Source organism: Atractosteus spatula, chromosome 8, assembly GCF_055471065.1.
Source record: "Atractosteus spatula isolate fAtrSpa1 chromosome 8, fAtrSpa1.hap1, whole genome shotgun sequence".
Classification (NCBI taxonomy): domain Eukaryota; kingdom Metazoa; phylum Chordata; class Actinopteri; order Semionotiformes; family Lepisosteidae; genus Atractosteus; species Atractosteus spatula.
Window position 1 is genome coordinate 23,118,006 of NC_142713.1, and position 19,794 is coordinate 23,137,799.

A 19,794-nucleotide genomic window follows, 5' to 3' on the forward strand; every position below is an offset into this window, starting at 1 on the left:
AGTCACGGACAGTCAAGAAGGTCAAGGCTTGCAGCAATTAAGTCCTAAAAAGGGACTCATTGCAGGCACTTTAGAAACCTTCTTCTGAGCAAACAAATCAAGGTCATCTGCAGTTTAATCTGAACATAAGCAAAAGAATGCAATGATTTTCAATATCTTGTTAAAGTATTAATACTTGAATCCAAATTAAAGGAATCAAGAAAAAGAATGACAGAGATGCATGTAAATGTCTACATAATCATCAATACACAAGAATAAGTATAATTCAAAATGTGAGACAGATAGCATACAGCCAACATCATTTTGTAATGGTAACTATTATTGCACTCTTTATTAATAAAAAAACATATAATTCTAATTCTTTATTCTCCTAGTCAAAACTAGGACACAAATAAACAATGAAATATCACCTGATACTAGGTATTTCTTTCAACATAGAATGAACTTTCAGTGCAGTATTTTAACTGCAGAAAAGCAAACTAAAGCAAAAAAAAAAAACAGCAACTACTGGAGTATAATTTAAAATGTATTTTACATATTTTTAATGTAAAAAAATTCATTTATAAAGAATGTTCGTATAAACAAGAAATCTTAATTCAAATCAGTTTCTATATAAAATGTAAAGATTCTGTATCAGTGTGTAAGCTACAGCTGTACAAAAATAAAGCCAGCAGTTTATTAGCCTTAGTGTATGCACTTAGGTGAATTTTCAGAGTCTGAAGCACATCATGCAGACTTTTGACACTAGAGGTTTTTTAAACATAGTTCCTGAAATCCATGGCAGAGAACATTATTGAGACATTTATCTATCTGTAGGGGATACCTGAAAGATTCAATATTCCAGACTAACACATATTATTAAAATATGAATTCAGTTTCTCCTAACGCAGTTCATATTTTATTGCTTACTTTTCTTACAGATTATGATTATGATTATATTTCAGATTACAGATTATGTTTGAATGAATAAGAAAACACACCTGCAACAAATAGCCTTTTAAATAGAAGTATAGTACTTTTAATACTTAGTTCAGGTGGGTAGCTGCGTCAGCATGCGTAGGCTGTAGAGTAACAATAGGTTTATTCAGACACATTCAGCCTTCTATACAAAAGCAGTCTGAATCCAAATGTGAACCCACTTGCCAGTCAAAAATTACAATCCCAGCATGTGAAATGGAGTTTCATGGTAAAAGCAAGAAATGTAAGAAAACCCCATAAAATTGTCATCAATTATCAGCTTTGTCATGACTGATTTGAGAATATAATGACATTTTCATTTAATATAGGCCTTTATTTTATGAATGTATGACAAAAGAAAAAAAAAGTTTAAATTCCAGTCTAAATTCCAAATAATTCTCCTCTGACTCACTACTTCTAATTCTAAATGCTTTTTTCAAAAAGTAATAAATGTAAAATTTTATATTTCTTATTTTGTATAAGATTTATACTTTTATATAAGATTTTATATTTTATTTAAAACTGATCATACTTCTAATCAACATAGTAGTCTTTTAACCTAAAAGAAACAGCCATTGCAATTGTTAAGGATAAATAGCCTACAAACAAAACAGTACTTTAAAACTGATCTTTAAAACGCAGACATAATGCAATTGATTTTTTAGCACCTGTATAATGTTTTTTTTTTACGATTGTAATGTTAATTAGTAGGTTTAAAAAGCCAGCTAGTCCAAAAATGGACTGTCTCCTGCTCTGTATGGCCCAGGTCATGACCTTACTTCTGCAAAGGAAACGGCTATCTGGTCATTCAGAGGTCATAGAAGGAAATGGCAGACTTTAACATTTAAAGTTAATTGTTAATGACTGAAAGTGAAAATATGTATATATTTACCTTAATTCCTTCATTATCAACACAAAACATGGGTAAAGCATATAACAAATCGCAGGTATGCTACCACAGTCAACTGCTTAAAACAAAACCTTTGGATCTTTCTACAGCTCTGTAAAACGACAACTTGATTAACAACTTGTCTAAAACTTGTTAATAATGATTAAGGTTCCATAGACCTCAACAAAAAAAAAACAAAGATTTCTTAAAGTGAAATGTCCACACTCTTCCATAATAACAAAATTTAATGTCTAAGGAAAGAATTAGATTACATTTCTGCATTAGCTTTACTAGTAGTTCTTACATTTTTAATAGGTTTTAATATTTAAACTTGCAGCAATAATATAGCTCTAATTATTTTTCATAGTGCATAAAACATTAGATTAATAAAGTTCAATGTTCAAGCTCCCAATGCTGTCTGACTGCATTAATACTTCAGAGAACAATATCCTCTGATATTCTTTTGAGCTCTTCCTAAACTATTATCCACAATACACCAAAATCCCTCATATGATCTTCTTCCTTTCAAGACACATTATACAATTTCAGGTGTAGCATCTCAGAACCAAATGTACTTTTTTCTTGAAACACAGGTTTATAGAGTTGTTTTGTTATTTTCAAACACCTTTTCATTCCATCCACTTTTAGTAATTATATAGTCTAATGCAAGGTCAGGGCAGACTAGACCTGAGCTCAGCCGATGCACATTCACTCATATGGGAAACTATTTAGAGATTACATTTAGCTTAGACAGCATGTCTCTTGAAAGTGGGAGGGAAGTGGAGGCTCTGGCAAAACAACAAGTTCCGCACACAAGCTGCCCTAAACATGGACTGAAGTCAGAACCCAAGTGCAACCAAAGAGCAATGCTAAATGCTACACCAGCCTGCTGCCCTAACAAAACAACACAAAAAAAATAATAAAGTCACATCCCCCATCTTCCCTGTACCTCAGTGGTACCTGATTACAAGTCTTCCCTTATAGATGCCTAAGAAAAGTTAGAATGCTTCAGCACAAACTCCATGCAAGAAGACTTTGACAGTGTCAGCAGCAGCACTCCTAGCCCCTGCTGTCCACTCACTGGTACCTTAGGTCCAAGCACTTGGGAATTCCATATAAATGATATTAAGTCAGGTCAGGATCACACGATCCAGTGCCAGGAGAAGGAATGTGGAGGCTCCCAGCACAGTCCCAGGATTTTGTTTTAGCTGCAGTCAGATCAGCCAACTGGGTCTTATTTTTGTCACTGCAAGAGGTCCAGATTGGAGTCATCATCAACAATACCAAGTGAGAACAGGGGATTGCTCTGTTTAAAAGGTGAAACCTGTTTCCAGAATTTAAACACCTCTAGACATTTCCAACCAAAACATGTATAAATGTGCCTCAAAGAGACAGAGTGTATACCATGGATTAAAAACTAGCTTCATTGTTTTTTGTCAAGGATCCAATAGGATTTTTGTAGACAAAGTTTATACTGTATCATCCCAAATACTGCCTTAGGAAACAGCTTCATCTTCATCAAGTCCTTACTTTATTAACCATTGATGAGTAACCACTGATTGAGAATTATATGAAGCCTGCAATTAAAAAAAAAGATTAATATTAAGCATAAGGCAGACCAATCCCTTTTTTACCACTAAGTTCAGATATTTTTTTCAAGTGTGAATAACAGAAAAGAGAATTGCCTTTAATTGGTAGAATGGACATACCATGTTTTCTGCAATTTTGTGCTGAACTTCATATCTTAAGTATTTGTGTAATGTTGGACTTAACAGTAATGTACACTATCTAAAAGTACCCCATCATAAATCAGGTCTTGCAGTCTAAATATCAAGGTCAGACATTCTTCAAGTAGACGCCAAAATACAGGAGTATCAGAATTACACCAGACAATAGAAACAAAACAAAAGGTGTAGAAATAAAATTTAAAATGTTGGCAAAGCCAGGCCTCCTGCAGACTTTTCATGCTATAGAATAGAGAATTTAATACATGGTCACTTCCCTTTCTGTATGAATTTTGAAATTCTAGAATGTAGTCTATCCCAATAGCCTAAAGGAGGGAAAAGTGAAATCACAGAACGAAAAAGAAAAATAAGTGTGGGAGCATATTCATTTTTAGTATGGAAATATGAGTTTTAAAAGAAGGAGGCAAATGAGTTAAAGTTCAAGCATATTTTTAATGTTGTTTACCATGGAGGTTTGTAAAGAAGCACTGATCTCAATATCAAGGTGTCTGAAGTGTTTGACCAGTAGTTCGGTTGGAGGTAGGCCAGCTTGTTCCTCTGCAACATTTTAACAATTACTTTTCCTCAATGGTTAGCGGGTGAAGCAGGCATTGAAACGATAGCTCACATATCGATATAATAACAGTATATAATCTGCATTGAAAAGTACAGAATATTAAAAATTATAAACAATAACAGAATTAAAATTGGTAGACTGGCAAACAGCCTGAACTACACAATCCAAAGAAAGAGTGAGGAACAAAGTTGAGAACTGGCATTGTGGGCAAGTGCTCATGACAAATGGCAAACAAGAAAGAACATTTATTGCCGGTCAACATCATTGCTGAAGCACCTTTGCTGAAACCTTAGCCCAAGCACAATTATTCAGAACCAATCATAAATATTCTTGCCAAAGGTAGGAAGCCTTGTCAGCATCTAATTACAGAACGGCACACTAAGAGACCATGTCTTTAGTTACATGTACTGTACAGTCTAATGTGTTCATCTGATAGCAGTGAACTAAGCTGGACATCTCCAATTGGAGAGAAAGCACCTTACCAAATACAATTTGGTGTCTCAGTAAATTCCATCAGTGAAATGTAATCTGCAGAATATTTAGGACTTCATACTTCAATAAAAGGGATATAATGACCATATTAACAACCCGCCCCAAAAAAAAAAACTTGGACATATGCCATTAAGCATTAAAGCAAATGTGGATTTAATTGGGGTGATAAAGTCAGACAAAAATTAGAAGGGGTGCCATCAATGACATGAGCTTTATCAGTAAACCAGTTTCCAGTTACTTTTATTTTGTTTCACCTTTACTCTGTTATTGTGTTTCATAACACAACATCTACAGGATGTTTATTTTTTAATAATTCAAGTTAACTTAAATTGAATTTAATATTATGAAATTAAAGTGCTGAAAATGGATAAACAGATTCATGTACAACTTTCAAGGTTGTAACATTAAAAACATTTCTAACATTTTCTTGGTACTCAATAAAAAATAAGAGACTTCAATGAATTTGTTCATTTTACTCTCCAATAAAAGATTCTTAAGATATGGTTGCACAAGATATCTGACTTTTTCATTAATAGGATTCTGAAATTATCAACTGAGTCAACTAAAGGCAGTATTCTAAAGGACTAGTTTATCCATTCTTTTTCAATCATTTAACCAAAATAAATTTTAAGGTTTTAAAGATAAAAAGGAGTTTTTGATTTAAACACAGTTAAAATCAACGTACAGTATTATAAATCAATGAACACACATTTTCATGCCTTTATGTCAGGGCTTCACATGACCTGGGCTGAGAAAAACAAGTAACCTCTCTGAAACCATGCTTGAGAAGTGATTTTGAACACCTGACAATGAATTAATTAAATATGAGATGTCTGTCTACCTGCATCGTCTGTGAAATTAGTTTAGGTTTTATATTAAAAATTTTAACAAAGAACATTGGCAGTTGCTAAAATAATAGAGCTCTACCAATGTCAAACAGATGGATGCTATTATTTGTGGTATTAGCATACAAACTGAAGTGTTTTAACAAGATGAATTTTTAGATCCCCAGAACAGCATGGCTGCGATCTCAGGAGACATTAAGGAAAAATTCTCAGATCTGTCATAAACAATACTGGTCAAAACTTCTGTACAAGTTATTTTCAGTCCAAATGAACCATGAAAGAGATATAATGTGGTTTCATATCCAGAAAAGAAGTACTTTAGTTATAATTGTTTTAGAGAATACTTTTGGTATCCTGTGAGAATCCAAAAGTCACCAAATGGCAGTCTCATGAATATCAACTGGAAATGTAGATACAAACATAAGCTATATATACCATATAATATATATATGATTATAAACTGTATATAATCATATCAATTACAATTAAATTACTGGTATTTATTATTGTACTACAGTTAATTGGTTTTTCACATTGTACTTGAAAACCAAGAAAAAAATAGCACTAGCTTACATTGGCACAAAATCAAAAAATACAATAACTTATTTCTTAAAATATTATTTTTATCTGCCAGCATATCTGTTTTGTCTTACAGTTTTATTGATATTGAACTGTCCAAATAAGGATTCCAAACTTCTAAAACACATTTCATTATGCCGCACAACAGATCTGTTTAAAAAAAAAACGTTGTACAAGGCAATTACCTTGTACACTATCTTTCTGTATTTCGTTGCACAGCAGAAATCCTACTGAATTAAAAAAAAAACACTTTTAGGTACCACATATAAGTACTGTATATGCAAATTGTATATTGCATATAAATTACATTGCAATATATAGATTTTCATGATATACATAAAGGTATATATAAAGAAATACCTTGCTCTACAAAGCGTGAAGGAGACTAAATATAACAGCTGATAGACAGGAGGTCGGAAAATTAGATACAGATTTTGCATTTTCTTCAGATTCAGTTTATGATCAGAGATAGGGCTTTAAAAGTGTAACTGAAACCTGAATGCGTGCACAAGAATGGCTCCTGCAGCCTTTTACAGCTTTCTTTGAGAGCTGATGTTGTGAACCAGCTTTGCACTCTGCCAGCAGAGCAGCTCTGACCCATGGAAGGCACTCTTTCAGATCAACACTGCCTCAGGCCTTACCGCTTTCCCCAGCAAGTCTTACATTTCAGGCATCAAGTTGAACGTCTTCTGGAGATGATTAACCCAAACCCATGACAGATTTTTTCCAAGATATCTAACTCGGTGTGTTTATTTTATCCTGGCTCTTTTGTGGATGTACTGGACATGAGTAACCTACTTGAAATGGCTATCAGTTTACATGTGCAGGCACTGGTAAGAAGCCATGAAAGTTCTCAATATGAGAAAATATTTCCTCCTGTTGATCTCTATTGTTAAGTAGGGTCTCTACTGGCAAATAAAAAGGAAAAGCAATAACTGCCGATTCCCCAAATCAGTCAGGTTTAAATTTAACCTTAAATGTTTCAAAAGTCTACTTCTCTTTGGTAAATTGGATTTCACACTCATACCTAGTGCAAAACCTTATGATACGCAAATATATCAATATCAGTAAGTTGAATTCTTCCTGAACTGCTGTGGAAACATCTTAGGTATTGGCATCATTCTATTAAAAGAATATTTACACTGAGTAATTCTTCACTAAATATTTTTCAATCTTCATGCACAATTCTACATTATGATGATCTTCCACTGAAATGTTATCTATTTTCTTTTAAGTTTAGCTAATCCTGACATTTTGTACTACAGATCTGTATTTTGTACTACAAAAATGTAACATTTTAGCTTTATGGATGAGTAACAAGGAACAAATAATTTTGTCTAAGATCTGAAGATGTCTATTGAATCTATATGAGTCTATTAATAACTGTTTAAAATACTTTTAAACCAAAAAAGCAAATGACATCTGATTTAGTTAAATCTTTTTGGAACATAAATATGTAAAACACTCTCTAATCTCAGAGGATGTGGTAAGCATAATTTATGTCTTGTACTAAATGACAACATCAACTTACACTTTTGATACTGGTTTAAAAGACAGAGGTTTAATATGATAATACTAATGTAATTGGTGATATTTACATTATTATTTGGAAGAAGTCAGGTCATACATTGCATTTCTGCAAGATGGAAGACTACTTAAACAGCAGTATAAGAAATCAAATGAAATTATTCTAGTCCACCCCGCTACTGGGTGCATGATTCTTTATTCCATTTCCATTGTGTAAACCAAGAAATAACTGTTTTAAACATATTTACAGTACCCTCCCATAATTTAGAAAGAAAAACTTTCCAGTTCTTTAACCAAAAAGAACTGCCTACAAAATAACATGCCTCTGTGCAAAACTACTGGATATATCTACAAACACATTTTTCTAAAAAAAGTAAACATCTTTAGTATTGAAGCTGACATTAATTTTCCTTGGATGGAATGATGGCATGTCCTGTTAAGTAGGCTTACAATGTTTCAAACATATATTCTGCAGCTGCTAAGTGTTTAATCAATTTTGTATAGACCTACCTTTAAAATAGCTTAGTTTTGGAGGATAAATTTTCTTTGGTAGCTTCACAGGGGTATGTTTATTTTCATTGCTCTTGAATAATGCCAGACGCACAGCTGGGTCTGGCCAAATAGTAGAAAATGTTCAATCAGAATGAACATAAAACCAGGTATACAGGGATAATGACTTGACATAACAGGGTAGAGGAATATTTGAAATTTGACTAGCTAAGTACAAGCAATGACCAAACAGATGTAATTAGCATAATAATATGATCCATTTCCCATTGCAAAAAAACTAACTTTATTAGATATACAGTATGGCAGTAGGATTTCTGATATTAAATAGTGAGGCAATTAAAGGTGAATCAAATGATGAAATCACTGTCATTTTATTTAAAATATTAAATTTACATTTTATTATCACAACCTTTAGATCTGTTTTTTAAAGTAATGTTGTGATGTAATGTCTGCTTAATTAGTGCATACTTTTATTTTAAAATGAACAAAGTTCTCTGATGCATCTGAAAGTTTTTTGAAGTGGGAAACAGACTAAAAATAGACAACTCCACTTCAGAAAATATATGCTTAAAGACAACAAGACATTATATTAAATATCAATTTTATGTAATTCTGTTACGAATGTTTATAGATTATTGAAAGGAAAGGTCTCTTTACATAATTTTACCAACCATTTTTAAAATATCCATGATAAAAAATAATTGCACAAAGAATCATTTCAATTTACTCTGCAATTAAATGTAAGAAGTTAATTTTGTATAGGTTGATATGCAGTGATAAGCAGCAGGAGTGAAAATCAGTATGCTATTTTTTTAATTAAAACTGTCAATAAATGTTACTAAAAATGCAGACTAATTGTTATTTAAGTAAACTTAAGAGGATCTTTCAGATGCTGCTTAAACAAACATTGTACATGAATTTTGAAATAAGTTTCTTTAAAATCTGTTTAAAATATTTTAATGGACTAACTGAGAGGTAATCAAGTATTAAAGATGATTTACTAAAGACAGAACTGCAGACCATTGTTTCAGTTACTTACCAAGTAATTTCTTTTGCTGCTGTTTCTTAGATTTCATTTTATGTGCTCTTCTCAATATCAAATGAGCAGTATAGCTGTCTTTTATTCCCCTATAAACATAAAGTTTATACAGTTTGAATTAAAGAAGAAATTAATACCAGAAGGTGGTGATTTAAGATTACTTAATAAACACATAAAATGTAATCTATGTTTTGATTATGTACAGTACCTTCAAACCCTAAGTACAGGCAACAAATAAAATATAAAGGATCATATTAAACTGTTCATTGTGTGCATGCTATAGGCATACTGTTCTTTAAATATGTCATAATAATGTATTTTAATGTAATCACTTTAAATTATTGTAAATAATTTGCATTGTAAATAACTCAGACTTTAAGACAATACTATCAATTCCAAAGACCAATACAGAAACAATTCACTTTGGTGGGTTTTTTTTTGTGAGCAGGGCACACACACACACACTGACACTAGGGCCACTTTTCCCAGAAGGCAATTAACCTACCATATGTCTTTGGACTGTTAGAGGAAACTAGAACACCTGGAGAAAACCCATGCGAAGATGGCAAGAACATGCTCCATACAAACAGCATGCCATTTGCTATTCCATGTCTGGAATTGAGCCCACAATCCCAGCGCTGCAAGGCAGCAATGCTAGCATCTGTGCCACTATGCCGACCACGTTGTTACAGATTTTAAACCATTTTATACTTAAATAACTACAGTATAGTTATTTAAAATAAATGAAATATGAATGAAAATAAATAAAAATGCCTGTTTTGTGTTTAAACACAATATATATAGATATTCTCAAAACAGTACCAAGAAGAGCTGATACTTGCTATTCATTTTACTTTTATTCCCTCCCAATATACCCTTTAAATACCAGATTATCACTCTTTTTACTTAGAAAACCTGACAACTATTTCATTAGAAAAGAATCCTTTCGACATACCATTCTTCTAACAGTTTTTCCTTTTCTGATGTGAGAGCAGACTCGGCTCTTGAAGCAGATGAATGTCTTCTATTAAATAAAGAAAATTTAACAAAAATTAACATTAATGGAAAATAAGAGTCCTGAGGAAATATTTTTTGCTCAAGTTATATACAGTCATAAATTCTGAGAAAAAAAAAGTACAGGTTGCTTATAAGGATACCTGGAAGGTTACCTGGAATATTCACGGAATATTCAATATCACGTCTAGTGTGAAAATAAAATTGCAGATTACCAACGGGACCATGAAATATATATACGCATACCAAAAAGGAGCACTGTCATCCAGATTAGATACTTTAAGAATGTGCTGTGTGCCTTGTGGTCAACAATGGTGATGCCAGTACCCAGTGGTTGGTAGTTGTCCACTGGAGTTTGTCCCCTATGGTCTCATTTTTATTTGAAGCTAATATCATTAGTGCTACAGGGTTGACAGTGTTCATGGTACAGGAAAAGCCAACTAAATTTAAAAGCTCCTTACAGACTGGGGTAAAGAAACATGCTCTGAGCAATCCATGGAGACCCAAGTTTGAAACCTATGAGAAATCATTAGTCTAAGATACAGCATTTAATTTTTATCCATCACTTTGGAAGGAATCCTTCTGAAATAAGTACAAATGTGTCTTTTTGCCTTTGGAGACGAGTACAGTATCTTTTCAGGGTCAGTCAATGAGTACTACTACTTAAAAACGTAAATGATTAATGTTAATAATGAATCTCTTTCCTCAGCATCTTCCCCAAAGACTAAAAGAAACCTTTGTTTCTAGGTACAGTTTAACAATCATTTTACATAAAACAGAATGGGCAGTAAAACAAGCAGTTTGACATGCAGTGTCTCTTAAAAAAATACTGTATAAAAACCATTGTTGTGCAGCCAAAATAATATGGTATTATCAATCCATTAAAAAAGAGATTATTTGAATCAGAAAAAAATAAAACCACATACTGTATACCCTCCAAAAGTATTATGCTAGCAAAGTCAAGTATTATTTGAATGTTAAAGCCAATGGATGCATAAATATTTGATGCAATAACTGCATGAAGTCTGTGAGATCACCACATTTTTTGTATAATTTCTTAAGATGCTTTGCCAAGTTTTTGCTGCAGCCACTTCAAGTTTTTGCATATTTGTGGAGTGCACTGACTTCAATTTCTCTGCAGCATGTAAAATGCATGCTCAATCGGATTTAAATCTGGCGACTGACCTGGCTAGTCTAAAACATTTTCTCCTGATGGACTTTGTTGCCCTGGCATATATTTCACACCCGAAGAAGGCTCCGTAGCCGAAATGTTGTGTTTCTTTTCTTCTCTTTTCAGCATGGAATAAACCTATTACTTGTTCCTATTTTAGGTCAGCTCTGCCTAATATGTATTTATCGCTACAAAAGCAGAAAAAATACAGTATTTATTTACAAATAGGAATTCTTTCTGCCGCTATCATTAGTGACATTATCAATTAATAAGACTGGGCCAGCTCCAGAGGTGGCCTTGCATAACTTTTCCCTTTACGGTGCTTCACAGATCAAGTGGTATTTTTTGGACCATTTCCAATTCGTTGCAAATGCACTTCCAAGGAAATTCTAAGCATGACCTGGACATTCATAATACCATAATACCATAATACCATAAGACCGAATAAATTCTTAAATTTACAGAAAGATTTTGATTGCTTATATATAGGAAAATAGTTTCATACTTATTGGGCAGCACTTTACCATGCACTGACCCAACACATACAGTACTGAAATGCAATCCAGGAATTAATCAAGAGAAAAATGGGGAAAATCTTAGTCTGTCCATGTCTCCAGATCTAAATCCAATTGCAGAACACCCCAATTGACTGGTTTGAACAAAAAGTATGTTTTTGTTTTAATATAATCAAAAGTTATACATGTATCATACTGTTCTTAGCATTCATATTAACATATTAATAACATTCATATAAATAAATAATACTTGCTTGATTGTAAACCAAACAGTAACACTTTTGTTTTCAATATCAATATCCCAATACTTTTGGAGGGAACTGTACAGTACTCATTTTCAGGAATACTTTTGCTAAACTGTTGGACAAAATTTAATTACACACAATCATTACCAGCTCCATGAAATAAGATTTATATCTTATTTTTACGTCCTCTGTATACAGTCTGCATTAAGCATTTGTGCATCTGTTGTATAAATAATTAACAGAGTTACTCTGTAATCACTGCTTCAGTCAGATCAGTCATAGATTGGAGCTACATTAAACTCAAACTGTAACACAACAATCATTTACAGACAATCCCATGTCTCTGGTGTGGGCTTTATAATGATACAGTACCTGCTGCTACTCTCAGGATTTAGTGATGAGGAATTCTGTTGCTCTTTTGTCATCTTTTCACTGTCTTCACTCAACCAAGCTTGTTTTGGGTTGCATAATACTACAGGCATATTTTTATCCTTTATGGCTTGGTGACTTGGAGGCTGTAATCAAAAGCAAAAAATTGTCCGCTATGCTTCATTTAAATCGTATCCATCTCACAAGTTAATATTACATTTTAATAAAATCTATAAACATTTTTGCAAAATTATATGATATAAAATAATATCATACAACACAATATTAATTAACAGAACTGTATATATGTGGACCTTTTAAGTTGTTTGTCACAATAATTTGAAGCAAAATCTACGCTCACAGCTGCAAACGATCAATGTTTTGCTACCGTGATGTAAAGTGCTGAAAGCAATCCAAAATAAAGAAGAAGAAAAAATGAAGAAAAGGCTGGTTGAAAAATGACATCTGGTGATGTGGAGGAAGTTAGAGGCTTCTTAAAGTAATTGTGTTTTTCAAGGTAATAAATTTAAGTATTAATCACAGCAGTACTATATATCCTCAAGGAATAAAGAAAGACTGAAGGCTAAGAGATTTCCATGCTGTTACCTTTGGCCAGTACAGCTGGTCTGAGAGTGGCAGCATTTTGGAAGGGAAGCATTTCGAATCCAGAGTTATCCATTCTTTCTCCAAGGCAGCCTGTTTACAACCAGTCAAAGATTAAAATCTTTATAATTCAAGTAAAAAAAAATTAAATACTATAAAACTTTTAAATACCTTCCTGATGTTTGCACTTCATATATCAGAGACACTGCTATACTTAACCATTCATACTTCAAAGCACGGAAAAATAATTTTAGAACAAAGGTAATCCGATAGACATGCTTTTTCAGTGTCATACTACTCTGACATTCAACATAAAAGGCTGTTTCATATCTGCTTCCTCATGGAAAGCAAACCTCGCATTGGAGATGACATGTTAATGTTCTACCAGATACACATTCAAAAAACTAAAACTTCTTTTAAAAAGACTTATCTGCTATGCTAAAAGAGAATACAAGAGCCATACAGTTAATCATCTAATTGTGCTTGTTAAAAACATTTATGGAAAAAAATACAAATGTTCACAGAGTCATATGTCATGCTAATTTCAAACAAAATATGGAAGAAATCAAACAAATAACAATTTAGCTATGTAACTGATGTAGGTAATGTTATATTTGTAGTTTAAAAAAGGGTTTGCCTATCTGGGGTTAAAAATTAAAATATAACTATACAGATTTCCAGCTAGGAGTCTGAAAATTAATTTAACTATGTATTTATGGATGAGAGTCTGGAAATATACTGTACATAAATATATTATGAGTAACTTAGAGAAACTGATTGCAATCTACGATAATGACAGTAGTCAATGGTGTTTTAATACATTGAAGATGGAATGCTGGAAATCCTAAAATGTGAAAAGGAGTATTAGCTTACTCTGTTAACCTTGGTACCCTGAATGTGAACAGTAATTGCCAGTGGGATATTGCCACACCTGGGGGGGGACTCCATAATTATATGAGGTGCATTTTTTTTATCTTCATGGGATATGAGGCTGTAAGATGAGATAAGTGCCTCCTGCTCTTCCTCTTTTGTTGAAAGACACTGTATAATGTATAATATAGCTGCAGCCCAATGTTCCCTTTCATTTTGAAGTGATGCCACCAGCCAGTAGGAAAGAATACCAATGCTGTCACATAGTAGACCATGTGAAATGTAGGCATATTTGCGCCAGAACATGCATGCCTGAGCATCAATAATAGGATGTCTCTAACAGATAAGGGGGCTTTATTAATGCACTATACACTACAGTATATACTACAGCTGTACATTCTATAGGTATTATGATGTGTATTCACTTATGGTTTAAAATCTCTTGCATAGTTCTAACACAGGTTATTAAGAAACAAGAATAGTTGAGCTAAGATTTGGGTGTACACCTTCCATCAGATATTAAGTGTTTAAAATCACTAGATAAAATGACTCATCGTATCATCAAATATAATGATGATAAAACAACCCAATTCATAAAGTAAAGGAATGCAATAGAAACGGGAATAAGATGTGCTCAGTTCTTAACTTTAGAGAAAAAAATCTCATTGTTTTTAAATGCCAAAGCAAACAAGTGGACAGGAATCTTATGATCCTTGATGTAATTAAAAAGGGCAAGAGAAAGGAAAACCAACACACATCAAAAGAGCATGACATAAAACAAAAGATATCTGTAATATATAAGCAGGGGTAAATCAATTCTGAATAGCAAGTGCAGTGACATTTTATTGAACATGAAAAAAGTACATTTATTAAACTGATTAACAATTAACAATCCCTACTGTGAAATACTTAGACCAATAGCATGTAGCTACAGCTGGAGGCAAGATGTAGTCCCTTGGGATTTTACCTCACTCGTCTAGTTAACACAAATACTGAAAGTGACTGTTCACTATTCTCTGCACTACATATACTGTACCACATGTCTCTTTAGCTCATCAATGGGGTTCAGGTGGTGAATAGGGCCTATTGTGAGAATGGAGCTTTTCTCACATGAAAGCTGCTGTTACACAAGCAGCATAAAATGCATTGTCCTGCTGCATCGTTGTTATGTCAAGATAGACATGTGGAAAGGACAGCAAGTGAGGTCAAGGGAAATGACCAATGTGGACTGCCATATAGTCAGGTTGCTATCAGTCACTATAAGTGGAGTTCTTTAGTGACTAGACACTCCTGCTCAGGCAATCACACGTCAACCTCCCCACCCATTGGTCTGGCACAGCAATTAACGTATCATTCTGCATGTCTGCTCTATATTATCTGATTTCCATCAGGGTGGTCTAAAAAAAAAACATTGATTTATTCATTCCAAGGGGACTTGGCTCCCCTGCTGGCAAGTCCACCCAATGTGAACCCAGCCTCCAACATACCAAATGCATGAATGTGTTGTTCTCCTTTTTAAGTGGGTTATATTGGTTTCTATGTTTTTCTTTCTTGATTTTAACCAGGCTTGACATTCAACAGGTTAAATCACTAAGTGATATCGCGCTTTTGCAATAGACACTTGAGTGTATCACGGTGAGTCATGAATGATTAATCAAAAATATGTCAAAAGCATTTAATCAATATCCAAAATCCATATACTTTAGTTTTATATTTTTGTGCAACATATTTACATAAATTGTGTGCTCATGATACTTATGATGTTATAGTAATGATAACAGAGGTAAACATAAGAAATAAATATAAGCTCAGTCACTTACAGTACCAACTATATGTAAACAAAAGAGAAAGAGCAGGAAACTTGCCAGTCCTATATCCCCTCAGAATAGGGTCAGAGATAAAGTGTCATATTCCTTACTTAGCAATATCCAATTGATAGATGGCTACCCTTTGAAACCCTTTGATTTTTTTAGCAACTTTAAAATCTCAGTGATCTGAAACTGACATGATATTTAGTATAACCACAAGATTTACTGTAAAACTTATGAAAGTTCACTTAATTTTGCTTTATAGGAGTACACAGAGCTACAATATCAGACCCCTGTGGAATAAACACATTGATTGATGGTGTGGGGTACACTGTACCTGTTTAAAGAAGTCATACTCTGAGGGAAGGAGAAGTGAAAAGAGTGCCATTAATCAAAATAAATGTAGTCACTAAATTCAGTTGTTCTGGCAACTCCCAATAAAATTAAAAGTAGAGAAGTAACTAATTTATTGGCTTAACCCACATGGTTGAGGGAATGACAGCCTGTCTGTTAGGACAAGGCTCTAAATCCCCCCCACTAGGGACAAGAAGCAGCTGCAAGAATCATGATAGGGTGAAAGGAAGGGTGCAAAACCATGAAATGTGCAAACGGCTAAAAAAATAGAAAAAAATATGACAGTAATACTACATATAATAACTCCTTTATCATTATCATCATTATCATTTAAGCTTTATTTTATCGAGATACAATTTTCAAAAAAGTTTTCATTTTGCATCTTTTTAGGTACATGAAACATGTATTTGAAAAAATATAAATAAAATAGGGATGCTAAGTGAAAGGAATTCTTTCAATTAAAAATTACAACTGCTTAGAAGAATATACAGTACCCATGCTCTACTTGCTACTCTACCTACAGTACATTTCTATAGTTCTTTATTAGCAACAAAACTGCCATAATGCAACATAACAAAATGCAATGTCCATGATGTTCATCCTGTTAAAAACAGGAGTGAATGTATTTGTGTTGGGAAACACTGAAACTGTTTGAAAATAAATATTGACTCATAACGTGTGTAAATGTTTTTGCAAAATTCATAAAGGGATATGCAACACTCAGGTGAAATGGATTTTCTGAAAAGTTTTACACATACTGTATATACATGTATGATGTCTTGCAAAATTATTCAACCCCCTAAAACTTTTCACATTTTGTTGTTTCAAATTACATTTATTACACTTTTAAATAGGACACCATATTTAAAAGATACTCTATATTTAGAATATTCACAATCTAGTCAAAGCTAAAAATGTCATAATTGAAATTACATCTCTACTTGCATTCAGTAAGTGCGATAATACCAAATTTCAAGTCACCACAGACACAGTAAAAATACAGTATAAAGAAGCTTTCAAAACACGCTACTGTATGTATAAAGTGAAATAAATCTGAAGAAGTTAACTTCTCCATTTAATTACAATATCATCAATCATTAAAAAGAGGAATGTGTATCATGGTACCCAGATGCAACCTATTGTAGATCAGGCTGCCCTTCTGAACTGAGCATAGGGGCAACCAGGAAAATGGTTAGGGATGCCACTGTGACTGACTTGAAAGAGTTGGAGTAAAATGTTCTATGAAATGGGTGTCATTCATACACTGTACAATATTCTGTTTCCAACACATACCCATCCTGTATGGAAGAAATGCAAGAGGGTTATGTCGTTGAGTGACGCGGTCGAAGTTCTGAGTTCAAACTAATAGAAGATTTATATTGAGACTTTAAAGTTGTGACTCATCAATGATCCAGAAGAAACTAAGGGACTTTTTCCAGGGGTCCCACAGTCCAAATCATCCCTCAGTACAAAGCTGGTAGAGACCTGTCTATAAAGACTAATTGCTACAAAACGTGTTTCCTCTAAGAAATGACTTAGGAGACTGGATATATATATATATGTGTAATCAGTAAGATTCACTTATTATATCTCTATTTCAGGTTTGGTGGCTCAACCTCATTCAGAAAATAAAGTGTTACATTAGTTCATTACAATTTGAGTTAACAAATGGTTCATTTGATAAAATTGGATATATTGGATTTAAAAAAACAATACAGATCAAAGAATCATGATATGTTGATTATGAAACTTGACAAAGTGTCAAAATGAAAAAATTATAAACCAACCCTGGCAACATTGATACAACTTCCTGATCAGCCCATTGACAGACATTTTCTGTGAGATGTTCTCTTCCTATGTAGTTGCAACTAGCTGGCAAAAGTTGGTCTGTTTTAGTTGTCTACTGATGGTGGCATTGGTGATTCCATTGATTTTATACTGGAGTCCATAAGAGAGAACTGACTACTACCTTCCTAAGGTCATTCTACTGTAAATGTAGCATTGTGTGATCTTGAATTATCCTTCTAGAAAATGGCTTGGTTGACTTGCATGAACTGGCAGCTCAAAAAACTTTTCAAAACATTGCTCAGCAGCAAGTTGACCCTCAATATGTACCAAAGGTATTATGTTAAAGGGATTGCTTCCAATACAATAAACAGTGCCTTTGCTAGTATAATGCTCATCACAGGATCTCCACATTTGTCAAATATAAAATGGCATTTATCAGTGAATAAAACTCTGGTGAACTGAGGGCATCTCTTAGCTGTTAATATTACCTCTGAATGAACTTTGAGCATTGAAGCCCGACTTATTTTATCTAGCAATGTCTGATGCAGTAGCTACTACAGTGTGACCACAATTATGCAGATAGATCAGACCTAAGTGATGGTCCTGTCCAGTGTGTTGATCCTTTGCCTTCAAATACTTTGCATGATCATTTTGTACTTGAAAAAAATAGGTTCCTAGTTTCTTTGGACTGCCCTACTGTTTAAGCAGAACATGTTATTATCCTGGCAACTTTTATCACACATAGATTTCCTTCAGTCATATGATTTGCATTACTTTCTATATTTTTGCTTTAAATAAATGTGCGTTTGAATAGCTATTTATACAGATTCTTAGTCCAATAATTTTGGCTCAGAAATTTGTTATCCCAAGGAACAATACTAATCAAATATTCAACAAAATTATCCGCTCACTCTTTAAAATATAAATACCATTATACATGTGCACATACACAACTGATGGAAAATAGGACTGTTTCATTGGGTATCAGTATACTGTATACACATTTAGTCACCTAAATCTAGTCTCCTGCGTACGTTATGCAGTTTGGGCACAATTAACGCATTTTGTGAGAGACCAGAAGTTACTCATTTCTGGAAACATGCCTTTCCCTATTCCAAATTGGGATATCCCCTGTTTGCATTTAGTACTTGCTTGATAATCACTGTAATCTGGGCCTCTCTCAGCAGAAACAGATCTGGCTAGTTGGTCTGATTGTAGCTGACTGTGTTGGGAGCCTATGCATCCACCTGGGTGCCAGTAGATCCTGGTCCTGTTTTGATATTATTTATATGAAACTTTCAGCTCCTAGGGTGTGTGGTACCAGTGGGAGGACAGTGGAGGCTTGGAATGCTGCTGCTAATGCAGTTCAAGCTTTATTGCTTTGGGGTTCCAGCAGCTTATACTGTAGCTGTTTGTATTTTAAAGGCCCTTAGGTAGAAACGTAGAGAGGAATACCCCAGAACGGAATAGTTAAGAGGGATTCTTGTGGGTTCGAGACAGGTTGCTTTTATTTTTATCCTGTTTTCATGTGTTTGGGAAATTAGAATTGAAAAATTACTAACAAAAAGCATGTACCTATTCCCTTTAAAATGTAGGTTTGTGCGAACCATGAATAGATGGACTGCAAAAGAAACAGATTATCCATATACTGTAATTCACCTTTCACAGGGAACAGATCCAGTAAAAAAGACACATACCTCATCAAATGCAAAATCTTCCATATTAACTTCTTCAAAATCATCATCCACTTCATTGGTTTTAACAGCAGCAAGGGCAGAAGCCAACTTCTTCCTCAAAACATAACCCTTCCAAGTGGCCTAAAGGTAAAATAAAAAGTTATAGATCAGATTCATATGTAAATATTATATGTTATCCCATTAGGAAGATAAAACATGTTAACCTCAGTATAATTGCTGAG

General features: G+C 33.5%; 1 protein-coding gene across 1 annotated transcript in view; it reads right to left on the bottom strand.

Annotated features, from left to right (window-relative positions):
* The window catches only part of lrriq1 (leucine-rich repeats and IQ motif containing 1), a 53,062-nt gene that overhangs the window by 10,218 nt on the left and 23,050 nt on the right, over window positions 1–19,794 (bottom strand). Inside the window, exons 19-25 of the mRNA XM_088922589.1 lie at window positions 19,574–19,693; window positions 13,060–13,149; window positions 12,457–12,599; window positions 10,095–10,163; window positions 9,140–9,228; window positions 8,101–8,202; window positions 6,249–6,293 (exon numbers count right to left, since the gene is read on the bottom strand). Coding sequence (XP_088778715.1) covers window positions 6,249–6,293; window positions 8,101–8,202; window positions 9,140–9,228; window positions 10,095–10,163; window positions 12,457–12,599; window positions 13,060–13,149; window positions 19,574–19,693 — 658 coding nt within the window. The remainder of the gene's footprint in view (window positions 1–6,248; window positions 6,294–8,100; window positions 8,203–9,139; window positions 9,229–10,094; window positions 10,164–12,456; window positions 12,600–13,059; window positions 13,150–19,573; window positions 19,694–19,794) is intronic.